We start from the raw sequence: 16,752 nt of genomic DNA on the forward strand, positions 1-16,752 counted from the left end.
GAACCTCATAAGCCTGGCCATCCGAATGAGTGTTCAACTGATGAAGAGCCCAGCTGATCAGTTCAACTGAACAAGAGCGAAATCAGTTCAACTGACGAGTCAACTGATTTCGTCAGCCCAACTGAAGATCAGTTCAGCTGACTAGTTCGGAGCATCAGTTAGAATCTTTCAGATGAAGAACAAAACAAACTCATTCAAGTGGATTCCAGCTATGCACAAAGGTACAAAGCAAGTGTCCAGTCAAAGGACAATAATGAACGTTGCATCAGAGCATTAAAGACAAACGTTCCAGAAGGGCAGACGAAAAATCGAGACACAAAGTCCAAGGAACAAATTCAAGATGCAACGGATACAATAATTGAGTCTCATTGTATGATCAGTTTCCCGCCTATTTTGTTTCAAGAAGCATTCAGCCCAAAGGGAATACTTCATCGTGTTATCAGCTTAGATTAGAAGCACAATTCCTTCAGTGTGTGAGAACACCTTCGGGTTGTTATCATTGTTCACTTCTTACACACGCACACACACCACCACCACTCAAATACAGTCTTGCACAAAGACGTGAAACTTGTGTATGTAGTTTTTGACACATAGACGTTAAAGAAGTGTTGGCTGGAAGGTGTTGCCTCAGTCTAGACTAGGAGTTCAGTTAGGCAGTGGGTAAGTCCTAAGTTGGGTGGATTTGTACTAGTAGTTGTATAAATCAAAGTCTTCTAGTGGATCCTACCCGAGGTGGTAGAAGGGGTGACGTAGGAGCAGTTGAAGTCTTCGAACATCGATAAACATATCTTGTGTACTTAACTGATTAACTGTTGTTTTCAAACTGACTTGATCAGTTAGAGCATCCGGTAGTTCAATTCTTACTATAACTGAACTGATATATGTGACAGTTGATCACTTACTTTTCAGTTATTCAGTTTACATAAGTTAAAATGTTTTATAATATTAACAGCTTTCTTCACGAAGGATTACTTCGAATTTCTTCCGCTTGGTTTTAAATCAAACTCTATTTAATTAATCGATGTTAACATTCTTAGAACACGAGCTATTGCAGCTCATTGGAGAATATTTTGTTTGAAGCACCTCAAGGTGCCTAGCAAACGATCCTTCATTTTGGATTTTTCTAAGATCTCTATAGAGTTTAGTTGAATCCAAGACTATTTCTAAAAATATAGTGTTTTGAATCACATTTTACCTTAATAATCTAGTATGTTCCTAGTTGCTCATGGTGTCTAATATTTGTTAGATCTCCTTGTTTTAAATATTTCAAAATATTAGAATAAATCCCAAAAATAATAAATTTCGGACATATTTTCAAACTCGTAATTTGATAAATATCTCCTAATCAGACAAATAAGTTACACAGTAATAATATGCTTGAAATGTTCAACCTAGACATTGATACCACTATCATGGTTCTTTATATAATTTAATAAAATAGGGTTATTTTGGTTGTTTTTGAAAATATTGTAGCCTAAAGGACTAAATTGGACAAATTCCAAAGGTTTAGGGAGTAATTCGAGAACATACGAAGAAGAGGGATCAAAATGAAATTTGTGTCAAACTATCATCAATCAATGACGGGCACAAGAGAGTGTTTCTGCAGGCATGGCTGCACGAAATCACAGCCATCGGCAAATAGCCGATGAACCTCGTCGTCTCCACCACCACGGTCGCGTCTCTTCGCAGGAGCTCCATCTACTCGAGGAGCGCATCGCTGCTCAGAGCCGAGATATCCAAACTCTCCTCCACGACAACCAACGCCTTGCCGTCACCCACGTGGCGCTCAAGCAAGAGTTTATCAGCGCCGAGCAGGACGTCCGCCACTTGTCAGCCACGGCCGCTTCCGTCAAGTCCGAAAGGGATGCTCAGGTGCGCGAGGTATACAACCGTTCCTTAAGATTGGAGGAGGAGGCACGTTTCGTTGACGGGATCCCCCCTGAACTCGACAGGATTCGGGCCGATATTCAGGAACTACGGGGCGAGCGTAAGGAGCTGTCCGAGAAGCTGAGGGATATCGATGAGGATCTTGCGAGGACTAATTCTGAATTGATGGAATTGCCAGCCCTCAGGGCTGAGATTGAAGTTTTGTACAAGGAAATACAAAGAGGAAGGTTTAATGATATTTGTGCATTTCTTTATTTATACGTCCTTGGCAATCTGCAGGTGTAATTAATTTCACAGTGCAAGATTTGTCTCTAACCCTGAGTTGAAATTCTTAGAACATAATGCTGTGTGTAATTTAAAGATGTGTTCCTCATGCTTGTTGGAACTATGCAAATACATGTTCTTTTTTACTTTTAAGTGTGATTGTTAGGTACATTTTAGTTTGAGAATCTAGTGGATAATAATATGGCACTGCATATGGTTTAGGAGCTAAGCTTTAAGATGTGTCTGGATTCTTAGAATTGAATCCTACTATTGAGGTTCATGAGAAATATATTCTAACTTGGGCAAGTATATATTATTTCAGTTGTGAGGCTATGATTCCTTGATATGTTGTTTATTTGGGATCAATAGTTCAACCTTCTCATCTTTCAAACTCTTCTCCTCATGGAAAACCATGGATAACCTTGATTCCTACCGATGAGTAAAAATAGAACCTTGAATCTGACCAAGGCATATTTATTCCCTTAGCAGACTTAGTACACATGATGTATCACAACAAAAACCTTACATGAGATCATATTTTAATGATGTAGTTTTGCGACATTTTCTAGCGTAAGATTTTGAAGGAATTTGGTTGTCCTTGGGTTTTCACTGAAAAAGTATATGCGTGATTAAAAAAATGTAGGAAAATATGACGTTATTGATATTAACAAGTACTTGGGAGTATCGGCAGAGTAAGACAAGGTTTTTTTGAAAGAATTCAAGGAGACCAAACTCACACAACTTGGAAAATGTATTAGAAGAACTTCATTTAGTTTGTTAATGACAAATTTATTTAGAAGGATTTCTTATCCTGCAAATACATTATATTTATCAATAATTTCTTTTTCTTATATTAAAAATATGAGATATTAGGTATTGTATGGAAGAAAATTTTGGAGCTTGTTGAAAGGATATTGTTGGGTAACTGCCTATAGTTTAATCCATCTTGAATTTCTGCTACTTGTGTTGATTTCCTTATTTTTCTCCTATGCAGTCTTGTGCATTTTTTGTCCAAGTAATGATTTATGGTTTATTTATTACAGTTGAATCATTGGAGATTGATTTTTTCAAACTTGTGAATTTTGACTGATGAAGCATGAATGCGATGTTAATGATATTGAATAGTTTGCTTGTTTCTGAAATCTATATAATCGTCATCTTGTGATATAATGTTTAAATTCCATACTTTGGCAGTGTTTTTACCACACAAGTAATTCGTTTTCGGTAGATAATTTAATTTGGCTAATTTCAGTGCATTATCGTTGCTAATGTAATTAGGGGTGCAATTGAGTATGAAAGAAAGATGCGTGCCAAAAACTATCAACTAAGTGAAGTAATGGAGAAGCACATGATATCTATGACTCATGAAGCAGAGAAACTGCGTTCTGAACTTGCAAATGCAGGGAGGAGGGCGATGGAAGGTGCGACTGTGTTAATGGCAGCTGCCACTCCAGGTATGCATGAGCCAACAATTATTATTTGTACTCATTTTTTCCATCTTGTCCCAATGAGATGCAAATATAATGTGACATCATGTGGTTTCAGGACCAGCATATGCTGCACAATATGGAAATCTTGAAGCAGGATATGGTGAAAGTTCAAGATCTGATCCTAACGCTTTTCATCAGGTTTGACGGGGTCCAATCTAAGTATATTTTGCATAGGTTACAGTCCTTTTATACCTTGAATATCATCAAGTCAAGACATTAACCAACATTAAATATCTTCCTTATCTTGTCAAATAATTTTAGGCAGTAAATGCTACATTAATTAGGTCTTTTGGAAGGAACAAAGTTCCAAATATGAATCTTGTTTGATGAATATAACAGTAGGAATCATGGTTCAGATAGAGTTCAAACCTCTAATAAAATTCAGTAGTTCTTGTTGAATTACAGTGCTGTGTGCAGTGTTGTAAACGGCGGGAGGAGGTGGCGGGGCAGTCAGTGACCGCCTACCGCCTCGACACCTAGGCGGTTGAATTTTTTTAAGCAATAACATTTTCATTTCAAACCTACTGAGTTGTTTTGAAGCCCAACAATTCAATATAGAAGACTCATGGCACGTTTCTTAATGGGCTAAAGTCCGATTGGCCCAAAACAACACAACCCTATAATCGAATGGCTTCTTCTTGTCTTCTCTTTTCACGTCTCGAACACATCTTCTTGTCTTCCTTTAAAGTTGATATCGTATCTAGTTTTTCTTTAAAACTTGAAACCCTAGCTCAAACGGCTTCTTCTTGTTTTCTCTTTAGACGCATCAACCACTTCTTCTTGTCTTCTCTTTAAAGTTGTTATTGTATCTCGTTTTTCTTTAAAACTTGAAACCCTAGTTCAAATGGCTTCTTCTCTTAACACGCCTCGGCCTCCTGCACCGTCGCCTCGACCGTCTCACCCGACGGATAGCTTAAGGCCCCGCCTAATGCAAAGGCGGAGCTTTCGAGGGCCGTGCCTAAGCGGCCGCCTCGACCATCATTTAGAACACTAGCTGTTTGTGCCTTTATCGATTGTTTATTTTTGTAAGCTTGAAATTCTCCATGGCATGGCTTCTGCTTTGTCAGGCCATCGTTGAGTTTTCTATTGTTAAATTATCATTGTCAAAACTGGTATCTGAATTTCTTCCCACAAAAAAAAAAGGTATCTGAATTGTGCACATCACGGTAATTAAATTTTTGTATAATGGTCAACGGAATCCTTGAGTCTAAGCTATTATCTTCTTGAAGTGTATATTTGTTGTAATTATAATTTCTTCCATTAAAGTTTTTGGTTGACATTTGAATCTGCATTGTATTTTTTATTTTATAAACTAGGAACCCGTTAGAATAACTGAATATGGTGAAACATGTGTGCTTCCTGTTACGCCTCTCTCATCTACTTATATATCCTTGTCTATTTCCTGAAGGAAGAGGGGTTATGGCCAATTTTTCAAAATATACGAACTGTCTCCCTGCTCTTCAATTGTCGGAGGTCAAATGGAAGAAGCATGGCATAACCACCTATCAATTCCCCCATTTTGAAAATCCCAGTTCCCCTTTTTGCAACATATCCTTTCGCTGCTTCCTTATTGCTACAAATCCCGGTTCTCTTCTTTGCTACAAATCCCTTTCGTTGCTACAACTTAGAATTGATACTGATACTTGATCTCAACGGGTTAAATTTTCCTCCGTTTTTCATTTATATGTATTTTTGATTTGCACTACAAATTGATCATGATATTTTGATCTCAGTTTGGAGGTGAATAGCTTGGATAAGTTTTCCTTCGTTTTTTATTTATATGTTTTATTTATTATTATTATTTACAGATTTTCAGTCTGTTATACTCCTTTAGTGGTTGCGAGCATTTTTTATCTCAGTTTTTGTGAGACTCAATTAGATTTAAAATGATTTCAAAGCAATAGATGAACTTTTTAGTTTCTGTATCTTCAACTTTTTCGTCTCAATATTTGGCTTTGATACCCTGCAGAAAATTTGCTATATTTTCTTTTCGAAGATTTTTAATATCTTAAAGTTCGGGTTTTGTTCTTAATATTTATTAAATGGGTTATAAGATTTCTCTGTTTCAGCAATATTTGGTTGGATCTGACGAATTAAAAAACATTTCTCTTGCATCGATTTGGTGGGAAATGCTATATAAGTCCTTAAACTGCGTGTTGTATTGCAATTGGAAATTGATGGTTTATTTATTTTTTTTTCATAGCAATTGAAAAGTAGAGTTGTGGTTCATCCGTTTGTTTTTAAGAACTTGGATATCACTTCTAAATGATTAATAATTGTTATGACTTCTCAGAAGGCTACTTACTCTCGATCATGGCATACAATATATACTATTCATTTATTATACTACACAAGTAACGTGTGTCCAGGTCAGAAGTATATATTGTATGGAAAGAGATGTTATTGTGTAAAAATTATTGTACAAGGGTATACCACCATTTCTTCGCATTTTTTTTCTTTTTCTTCTTTTTAAATTCAGCGACTTCCTCCAAAATTTTCAAGCTACTTATCATTTCATATATTAATTTATGATTTTCAAATATAATAATACCCAATAAATCCTTATACCTTTGTTTTTTCAACATATTACGTCAACCATTACCTATCATTGTCATAACTTATTCATGGGACTTCATTTTTTCTTCTTCAACTCGTCTCATTTTCTTCAAAAGACTCGATTGAAAGAAATGAAATGCTAACCATGTGTAGCCCGAGTTCTTCAATTTTTTCCTTCTAGCATTTATGAGGATGCAGACAAATGTTTCATGCTTGACTCATAAAATTTCATCCTTTTCTCCATTGGTCATTCTCTTTTTCTCTGCTTGTATTTGATGTCAAATCAAAGGTTAAAAAGGGAGGATGGTTTTAGATCCAGTGATTAGATACAAGTTGAACACAAGTTCACCATATACTTGGCTACAAAATAATTATGTACTAAAAATTTCTAAACTGCAACTACCTTGCATATCATGACCTTCATGGTGGTAATACCTTAGTGTATTGGTAATTGGAGCAAAAAACACCTGGATGAAAATGACTAAAAGAAACAGTCAAATCTGAAATTAGCGTTAATGCAGAAACTTAGAATTTTTAAAGGATTATTCCTCGTGTTTGTTTTTCATTTTATCAAAATTGTTCTCTAGAAATTAGGCAATAACATGGGCGGATTTAGGTTATGCAGTAATGATTCTTATAAATAGATACATGAACCATGAGCTTATCAAAAGTTCAACTCGTACCAGTCTGTGTCTTCTCTCCATTTTACTTTTTAAAACTTTTTCCCGTATAATGTCTTACCAACTGCTCTGTTTTTCATATATTTTTTTAGAAACCTCATCAATCCTTTCCGATAATACATTGGGCAGAGAGATACGAACCAATGGTTTCTGAAATTGAAACTTGTTTGGTGGAGTCACCCAAGATTCGGTGACATTTATTCCTTATTTAATTGGGTCCATAATTTGTGTTTGTCCTGTTAGAGCGTAGGGGAGTGAAGATAGAGGGTTTGAGATCTTTGTGAAAAAAGTTTACTTCCAAAACTCAGCTTCAACTCTAGCCAGAAAAAATGGAATTGCAATGCCTCCGATTCTTGATCATTAAAGGAGAAAAGCACAATTTGATGCCTTGTAAAACTCCTGATAATCATATTGGACTCAGTTGTGTGGATAAAATTTTGATTCTGAAATTTTGGTGGGCTGTCAAAATTACTGATTTGACCAAGCAAACAAGCAAGTAGATCGTGAACAAAATTAAGTTCACGAAGTTGTTGCGATTTGCAGGTGGTGTAATCTTTTCATATCCTTTCTTCCTCTCAAGAACGAAATGCTCAAGCAATCTTTATTTGTGTATCTCTATAATGGAGTCCGCCTAGATTCCAGCAAGATTACTAATTAACTTAGACTCCACTCAAAATCTGCTCATGCTTGATCGTGCACTTAGATCCGTCCACACACACACATATTTCAAGTATCATTGGTTATTTGAGTCACCTTGAGTCACCAAAAATTGGCTCTATTTGCTTAGCTATGCTATAGGCTTGACTAAACACACGTAACTGAGAAAAAACTCCTCAATATACAGTTGGATACAACTAATGAGTGTCTAAGATGGATTAATATCCTCATAAGGACTATATTCAATAAAACAGCCTTGAGGTTAAAGTTGAAAGATCCTGTTAATGATCAATCTTCACTCATTTACACATGCAATCAATTGTTGAATCATCCATTATTCCGCGCAAGGGTGTACTTATCTGATTCATTTTGCTAAACTCCGAGTCTCCGCTTAATATCAGTCCAGATATTTGTACTGAAAATTTACATGCATATTTCCTTTTACTGTCTAGGAGTCGAAATAGACAACAAATGGTCAATATTAGGAGAGAACCCAGGATCTGGGGAGAGTTGGTTGAGTCCTAACAAGGGATTGAAACTCGAATTTTGGGAAAAATTAGATATGGAAATTTAAACTTTTCTCATTGGCTCAATCTGCCCTTGGTCAATGCATTTTGCACTTATCATCATGAAATGATGTGAGAGAAGATCTGATCATCTGCTGCATTCATGCTTTTTCATACAGATGGTCTCTAACTGTTTGTTTGAGTTTTACTTTTTGTACTACTGAACATAATGTCTATGTCGTCCTGACTTAGCTTCATGCTTGGCTAACTCTTATCCCGTCTGACTTCCGAGCTGTTCTTGCTCCATTTAAATTATTCTTTTAATTTTGGAACTCTCATTGTTGCCATTGGTCTATCTTTCTTTCAGTGTGTAGGCTTACATACTGCTGTCACTTTTATTTTTCTATGTTAATAGAGTTTGCACTGTTTGTATCTTTTAAATTTTAGTTTCTGTTAGTCTCTAATCACCGCGTTGGAGCACAGCATATCTGTTAATTCATAGTGAATTTTCAACTCTAATAAGCTTTTTCTATTTAATTTATGAAACAGAGTAGTGTCGCTGCTACTCCCTCGTTTGATCACGCGGCAGAATCTCACGCTCCACCACCAGAACAACCGTATGCTGTTCAAGGACAGCATGTACATGGGTTATCATTCGAGGGGGCTCAGTGAATTCAATTCTTTTGTGACGCTGCGCTAGGTGGATTGGGGCCTAAGCTTAAACTGACGCATCTACAACCAGTTTATAGATATATTAGAGCTTTATTTATTTACTCCCATTCTGTTAGGTGACATGTACAGAATTGTTTCCCCCCCAAAAAGAGCATTAATATTTGGATTATAACTTTCAATTATTATACTTTACTATTAAGTTGTGCAATCGGCTTGGTAGATGTTACCCACATAAGAAGTGTAATTGTCCAATCAACATGTGACATGTGTGCTGAGTGATAATCATGGTCACTCATCCATACGTAATGGTTGATCGAGTTATCATGATTTATCTACTCAACACATGTGTATGAACAAAATCTTCATTCTCTTGGAGGACATGCTTTGAAGTCGATGGTATCGTCTTCCCATAAATGAGTGAGTGATTGGATTATATTAAGCTGTGCAATCGTCGTTATTCCCGAACTATAGGAAAAAATATATATAAAAGTACAATATAAAAATATATCTTCATTAGGTAAAAATAACTCTTCATTTAACCCCATTCATTATCCAACTTTTAGTTCTTTTCTACCCGGATTCTAAATTCTATATTCTATATTTTTTTCCCCATTTCCCAAGTCCTAAATCCCAAATTTGTTCAACATGTGATTTCATTTTCTTTTATTTATTTGCATATTTTTTATGGAATACAAGACTTTGATCATAACAAATTCCAAGAATGATGTAGTAAATGATATATTTCATTCTTTATTATTATTTTTGTTTCATTAATGAAATGAATATTTTATTCTTAAATACCTTCAATTAATTTTTTCTTTGTTGATAATATTGATATATTTAAATATGGAGTCTTTCTAAACTAATTAGATTTTCTTTAATTATTTTTCTTTCGATAATATTATTGATATTCATGATAAGTTCTCTAGATATTAAGAAGTTTTGTAAACTATTTACGATTTTCTAGTGAATATTTTGCTCTGAGACATTGCACTTGTATGCATGTTGTCGATATGTATTACAACACCTGCATACAACATCTAAAATCTTACACACACTATCTAAATATTTTATGTACTTTTATGTTAAACAAATCAACTCTCAATTAAATTTATTATCTTCTTGAGCAACCTTTTTTTATTGATCACACAATTTACTTGATGATGCTGGTTTAAATCGCTTTTGTGTATACAAATAAATAGAATAAATTAACAACATTTATTTGGTGCTTTTGGCTCAATATTTTTATTTGGCTAAATAATTTTATTTTGTTTTTCACTTCTTGAATGTTTATATGTCACACAATCGCTATAAATAATAATAAAATCGATTCTTAATGTTGTTTATTTTTACTCAATATCTCTTAACTATGCTTTGAAGGTAGTGCATGTGATAATTTTTTTTTTCCTATCAATTTAGATAATATTATCTTTGGGATCTCAATATTTCTAAAGGGCTGATTTCTATTTTAGACTCTATTTTTTAGGTAATATATTTTGAATCGTTAATTTTATTATTTTTATTTTTGTAATTTTTATTATGTTAAATCAAGATCATGTCCCAAAGCCACTTTTTTTAATATATGTCAAATACACTGAATATTATTATTATTTTTTTATCGGTAAATACTAAACATTATATTTGTATTTTAATTTTTTTAATTAATTATAATATAATGAGTTTGGAAAAAAAAAATTTCCCTCCAAATAAAAAAGTCTAGCTCCGTCCCTGAAGCATAATCCCTTTCTTGATGAAAAGTTTGCATGGAAACTATGCCGGCACCGCCCATGTCCGCCGCCATCTCCAATATTCTGTTGCGTCTCTTCTCTTTCTGCGTTCTAGTGCTGCTCGCACGCTTTGCTTACGTTGTCACCGTCAAAGGCAAATTTTGCGAATCCAGCGACTTCTGTTTCTTCCCTCAAACCACCATCTCGGAGGCTGATGCGGCCCATCTCCGCCGCTCCCACTACGCCTCTGTTTTCCGAAACCTCATCACCGAAGGCTTCCTTTCCAAGAATTCTAATTCCCTCTGCATTGCAACTCAAGAGGGCTTCGAGATTGATGCGTTGAAAGAAATTGGAGTTGCTTCTACTATTCAACTCGCTGAGGGGTTCAACCAGACATTCAAGAATCACACCTTCGATTTCATTTTCTCGAGCGGTGTCGGTTTGGACTGGATATCGAGACAGGTCCAGTGTGCTTTCGAAGTTTCAAGAATCCTGAAACCAGGAGGGTATTTCGTGGTACACACTGAATCAGCCAGTGATGCATACGGTTTCAACTCTTTGCTTCAATTAGTCGACACTTTTACATTGATTAATTCCCATGAAATTATTGATAGGTTGGATTCTTTTTTGAGTTGGGAACTTGTGTTTAAAAAGGATGATAAAATTTTCTCACACACAGAAAAAGGGCAAACTTCAAATGGCATGATTGATCGAGAATGCTCGGTTCCTAGGCATAAGCTTGAATTGATTGAAAATGCAGAACCTTTGATTGTAGAGGAGCCTTTGAAACCTTGGATAGAATTGAAAAGAAATATCAAGAATGTCAAATATCTATCTAAAATGGTTGATATAAGTTTTAAAAATAGGTACGTGTATGTCGACGTTGGAGCGAGGAGCTATGGATCCAGCATCGGTGGATGGTTCAAGAAGCAGTATCCAAAGCAAGAGAAACCCTTTGAAATTTACGCGGTAGAGGCCGATAGTGTATTCCACAACGAGTATACATTGAAAAAAGGGGTGACACTGTTGCCTTATGCGGCTTGGATTAGGAACGAGACACTGTTTTTCGAGATTTCTCGCGAACCAAGGCGAAAGAACAAGGAACGTCGAGGTCGAGGGATGGGCAGGGTTCGACCCGTGCAACCTGCTAGTAATTTCATCAGTGATTCGAACAAGATAAAAGGATTTGACTTCGCGAAGTGGCTGAAGAGCAGTGTGACGAATAGGGATTACGTGGTGGTGAAGATGGATATTGAAGGAAGTGAGTTTCATGTGATTCCTCGTCTGATCGAGACGAGAGCCGCCTGCTTGATCGACGAGATGTTTGTTGAATGCCATTACAACAGATGGGAGAGGTGCTGCCCAGGAAAGAGGAGTCCCAAGCATCACAAGTCATATGCTCAGTGTTTGGAATTGTTCTCTTCTCTTCGGAGGGTTGGAGTTCTTGTGCACCAGTGGTGGTGAGGATATATATATTTTGTATAGATCATAGGAGTAGTCGGAGTCAGAATTTAAATTTCCTCAGCAAACTTTAAAAATATTAATAGAAATCAAAATTTTACGAGTGTTCACTTTCATGTAAAGGCTGTAGTTATATGTAATCAGATGTGGTTCTAGGATTAAGACGAACCAATAAAAGTAAAATGACAAATATTTCATCGGTTATATTTAACTAAACATATGATAGGTGTCGTTTTTGCATATTTTATTATTTTAATTTTAATCAATTATGGCATAAGTTTAGGTTAAAAAGTCTGAATTTTATCTGTTTTAGTTATATTTATGCATATTATTTGTACCTCACATGTTCGGTTGATTTGTAGGTGGACTTACTAAAAAAAAGAAATTATTGACAAAAGTACGAGCAAGGTGCGTTAGGGTTACCCACCTCAACGCACAAGAGAAGATCTGCGAGGACCTCATGCTAGGGCAAGTGTTTTTACCCGCCCTCAGCGCGCCTTGGTCGCGCTAGGGCGAGTGATTTCTCCTGCCCCAGCGAGCAAAAATGCAAGCAGGTCGCGTTAGAGCGGCTGTTTTCGCTCGCCCCAGTGTAACGCGACATGGAAATAATAGGTGGATGATTTATTTCCTTTTGTGGTGGTTTTTTGGACTAAAATAAATGATAGCAACCCTAGTACACGTTTTTTGGAGGGTGGATTTGGAGTTTTGGGATCGGAAGAGGCACAAAAAAAAGCGGCCGAAAGCCAAGAAGACGGAATAGAGCAAAGTGATGGATCCATGACAGTACATGTCAAATACAACGAATTCACATCAATCTTAATTAATGCAACTATAATTGCCCATTTTAAGTTTCTTTTGATCAAGGATTAATATTTAATAATGTATGAACTTATGAGCAGGAACGTGAAGAGTCGACTATATTTTTTCTAATTAACACAACAGACAAAACAATGGAAAACATTTTTATACGGTATTTTTCATATTTTATATTTTTTATTATGATATCAGTAGTCGATTCACATAACAGTTTTAATATGCAAATTTTTATTTTTTTATTTTAGGTTCTTTTTCACCGTAATGCTTACATGGTACTAGACATTATTGAGTTGCCTCAGATATTGCTAACGTCATTGATGCATCATCACCATTCCGTGAAAAATGCTCAAAATTGAAAATGAGTGGCAAGTTAGTGAACTCAAATTTTGAATTGACCGATAATATAATAAAAAATGAAAAATATATCAGTTACAATATCAAAAGTCTTGTTTTTCGCAAAAAAAATTCATATATATATATGACTATGCCGATATTAATAAAGAATTATCCACATTTTTACAAAATATAATATTACAAGACACATTTACTAAGTATATGATGTTTTATGAATATAATAGGTAAATTGCCAAAGAAATAGAGTTTGTCAACATGCATGTTTCCATGCATTTGGTGCCACGTACGACATTAACTAACATGGTGTTCTCCAAATGTGTTGCACCTCCACCCACCATGTAATGACACCCTTTTATTTATATGCAATAACAAGAAAATCTCTGAAATTTCCTCTTTTCTCTGAAATCTGAACAAAACAAATCATGATATCACCACATTGTTTATGTAATAACTGATTCTGGGATTTACTACGTACGTCGGCCATGAACGAGAGTCTACACCAGTCGGGCTCGGAGCCCCCATACGTCTGCCATTTCTTGAATCAGATCAACACGAGAGGTTTACTGTTCGGACAAGATCCGTTGAGTTGTTCGGTTCCAGCTTTGTTGCTGCAATTGTCTCTTTTTTCAGTTATATCTCGTACAGTACACTTCCTTCTCAAGCCACTTGGCCAACCCTTGATTGTCGCACAAATTCTTGTAAGTTCCATCTCGCATTTGAAATGTTTCGATTCTGCTATTTATTATACATTTTTGGAATGCCCTTTTACGTACGATCTTTCCAGTCAATCGCCAGCAATTTATTCTCTTTAATTCATCAGCTGGATGAAATCGTTTATGTTACTTTGGTTTGGAACATTTTGAACTACGAAAAATTGTGGAATTGTTGACAAAACAGTTATGGAATGGATTGCTAATTTTGAATAATTTTCATTGACCAAATGTCTAGAGTTTAAATTTGTGAAATAACTTTCTTTTTTTGATGGCACACTGATATAAATCTGTTGTTTATCAATCATGCTTGTGAATGCATTTCAGTACTTTTTACGAAATTTTCAACTTCAGTAATACTGGAATGTATAACACTAAATATTGATGATAATATGCGGATTGCTCATTCTCTGTTCCAATGTGCAGAGTGGTGCAATATTGGGGCCATCAGGTTTTGGCCGCAATCTGACTTTTTTGGCTGAAGTGTTCCCAAGAAAAGCTAGACTGGTGCTAGACACCATGTCGAGTTTTGGTTTCATGATCTTTATTTTTCTCATCGGTGTGAAAATGGACTTATCCATGGTTGTGAGATCTGGTAAAGTGGCATTAGCTGTGGGAATTTTAGGGTTTTTCGTTCCTTTCGTACTCGCTGGCTTAGTCTCCTTTGTCCTTGATAAGTTTTTGTTGTTGGATCATGACGTATACAAAGCACTTCCGCATGTTGTATCTATGGTATCCATGACTGCCTTTCCTGTTATAACCTGCTTTCTTGATGAACTCAAGATTCTTAATACAGAGATTGGACGGTTAGCTTCTTCGTCATCAGTTATCTGTGATATCTGCCTATGGTCTGTGATGTGTATAAAGTTTGCAGCACGATTAGCCAAGACAAATTCACTAACAGTAATCATAGGTTCGTTTTTATCTGCTGGGTTATTTATCATTTTTGTAATATATATGATTCGTCCAGCTGCTTTTTGGGTAATCAGAAATACTCCAGAACCGAGACCCGTGAAGGAAATATATATTTTTCTAGCTCTTGTCATATTGATGAGCAGTGCATTTGTCGGTGAAGTTATTGGCATTCATGCCACAACTGCATCCTTAGTTCTAGGCTTGGTTATTCCTGATGGGCCACCATTAGGAGCTGCATTGGTGGAGACCCTTGATTGCTTCGTTTCTGTGATGCTCTTGCCACTCTTTTTCACTGTTTCTGGATTGCAAATGGATGTTTTCTCCGTAAATTTTACAAATGTTGGGGTAATACAGTTGGTTGTTTTTGTCGCATTTGTCGGGAAGATTATGGGGTCTATGTTGCCTCTTGTATTTTCTAGGATGCCATTTCGTGATGCACTTTCTCTTGGACTGATCATGAACACAAAAGGCATTGTTGAACTTGCCTTCTTGAATGACATCAAGAACCAAGAAGTAAGTCTAGCTCTATGTGTTTTTTGTATTTCAATTTGTTTTACAATCATGATTGTGTAAACAAGTGTTTCACACAAATGTCAATTGTACGGTTTAAAAGATTATGTCCAAATGAAAATAATTTTCTTTCTTCTACGTATTGTTTCAGATTCTTTCTGAGGAAATTTATACCATTATGATCATTTCAGTGGTCGCTGTAACCGGAGTAATATCATTTGTTGTGAAAGTTCTTTTTGATCCTTCAAGTAAGTTTGTTGCTTACAAGAGAAGAACTATTCTACATTGCAGAGACAATGATGAATTGAGGATACTTGCATGTGTACATAGCCAAGAACATGTTCACTCCATTATCAGCCTCCTTCAATTAGCTAATCCCACAAAAGCGTCTCCGATTAATTTGGTCGTCCTACATCTTGTAAAGCTAACAGGTCGTGCATCTTCTCTACTTGTAGCTCACAAACAACACGACAAGCCTTGTCGTAATCCTACTCAGTCCGAACATATTTTTAATGCATTCAGAAATCTTGAACAACAAAACCCTGAATTTTTCTTATTGGAATGTTATAAAGGCATCTCCCCTTACAAGACAATGTATAACGATGTTTGTTCCCTAGCTCTGGAAAAGAGAACCATTCTTGTTATTCTTCCATTTCACAAGCAATCGATCTCACAGGGAAGGGTGGAACCATCCTTTGCGTATAGACATCTTAATAAAGTTGTGCTCGAGAAGGCTCCTTGTTCAGTTGGAATTCTCATTGATCATCAAGATCTGAAATCCCGATATGTTAATTCACAAAAACCAGAATATCGAGTGGCAGTACTTTTCTTTGGTGGTGCGGATGATCGAGAAGCATTAGCCTATGCACTAAAGATGTCAGATAATACCATCATAAGGCTAACTCTTATACGATTTTTGGCTTCTGGCATAACTGAAATTGTTGCAGGCACTGAAAGAAGCAAAATCTTGGATGCTGATATTCTAAACAATTTCAAGCAAAGAACTCAACAAACCGAGAGAATAGCATACAAGGAGAAGATGGTAACAAGTGGAACAGGGGTAATAACATTAGCTAGATGGGTGGCAAATGCTTGCGATCTTGTTTTGGTTGGAAGGCGCCATGGGGAATCACCTATTATACTTCAGCTAGAAGAATGGAATAAGCATGGAGAATTGGGAGCAATTGGAGAAATTCTTGCTGCCTCGGAATTTAAAAGCGATACTTCAATTTTGGTGGTACAACAGCAGACAAGATTATGGGGACTCAAAGACCCCGAGGACTCTACACATTTAAGAAGAATCAAGTTATAGAGTATAGCATGTGATTAGATTGCATACAAGAATAACAAATGACGGGCATTATCAACTTCAATTGCTAACAAAAAACAATTTAGACAAAACTTTCCTTTCTACATATTCTGTACAGCAACAGGGAAAACAGAGGAAAATATTTGTTGAGTTTTATTATCTGTTGCTCATATTCTGCTTATGTTACTTTAAATTTACTAGGGTCATAGTCAGAGTAGTAATGCAAAATGCAAATAAC

The 16,752-nt window shown here is 36.0% G+C and overlaps 3 protein-coding genes across 4 annotated transcripts; all 3 read left to right on the forward strand.

The window, feature by feature from the left end:
- The first annotated feature begins 1,565 nt into the window (after positions 1–1,565).
- LOC140991601 (protein FLX-like 1) lies at positions 1,566–12,307 on the forward strand. Of its 2 annotated transcripts, none has more exons than XM_073461657.1 (4): positions 1,566–2,114; positions 3,430–3,605; positions 3,697–3,779; positions 12,263–12,307. In XM_073461657.1, the coding sequence occupies exons 1-4, from the start codon at positions 1,609–1,611 to the stop codon at positions 12,290–12,292; spliced, it is 795 nt and encodes a 264-aa protein (XP_073317758.1). In that variant the 5' UTR covers positions 1,566–1,608; the 3' UTR covers positions 12,293–12,307. The 2 variants fall into 2 exon arrangements, with proteins under 2 accessions (XP_073317758.1, XP_073317757.1); XM_073461656.1 differs by lacking the exon at positions 12,263–12,307 and adding an exon at positions 8,590–8,921.
- LOC140990952 (uncharacterized) lies at positions 10,490–11,919 on the forward strand. Its single transcript, XM_073460842.1, has one exon. The coding sequence runs from the start codon at positions 10,500–10,502 to the stop codon at positions 11,901–11,903; it is 1,404 nt and encodes a 467-aa protein (XP_073316943.1). The 5' UTR covers positions 10,490–10,499; the 3' UTR covers positions 11,904–11,919.
- A 1,149-nt stretch (positions 12,308–13,456) lies between the features above and the next one.
- On the forward strand, positions 13,457–16,639 carry LOC140956295 (cation/H(+) antiporter 15-like). The gene is made up of 3 exons (XM_073413012.1): positions 13,457–13,768; positions 14,207–15,208; positions 15,357–16,639. Exons 1-3 carry the CDS (start codon positions 13,553–13,555, stop codon positions 16,515–16,517), a joined length of 2,379 nt encoding a protein of 792 aa, XP_073269113.1. The 5' UTR covers positions 13,457–13,552; the 3' UTR covers positions 16,518–16,639.
- The last annotated feature ends 113 nt before the right edge of the window (positions 16,640–16,752 follow it).

Source organism: Primulina huaijiensis, chromosome 13, assembly GCF_012295235.1.
Source record: "Primulina huaijiensis isolate GDHJ02 chromosome 13, ASM1229523v2, whole genome shotgun sequence".
NCBI lineage: Eukaryota > Viridiplantae > Streptophyta > Magnoliopsida > Lamiales > Gesneriaceae > Primulina > Primulina huaijiensis.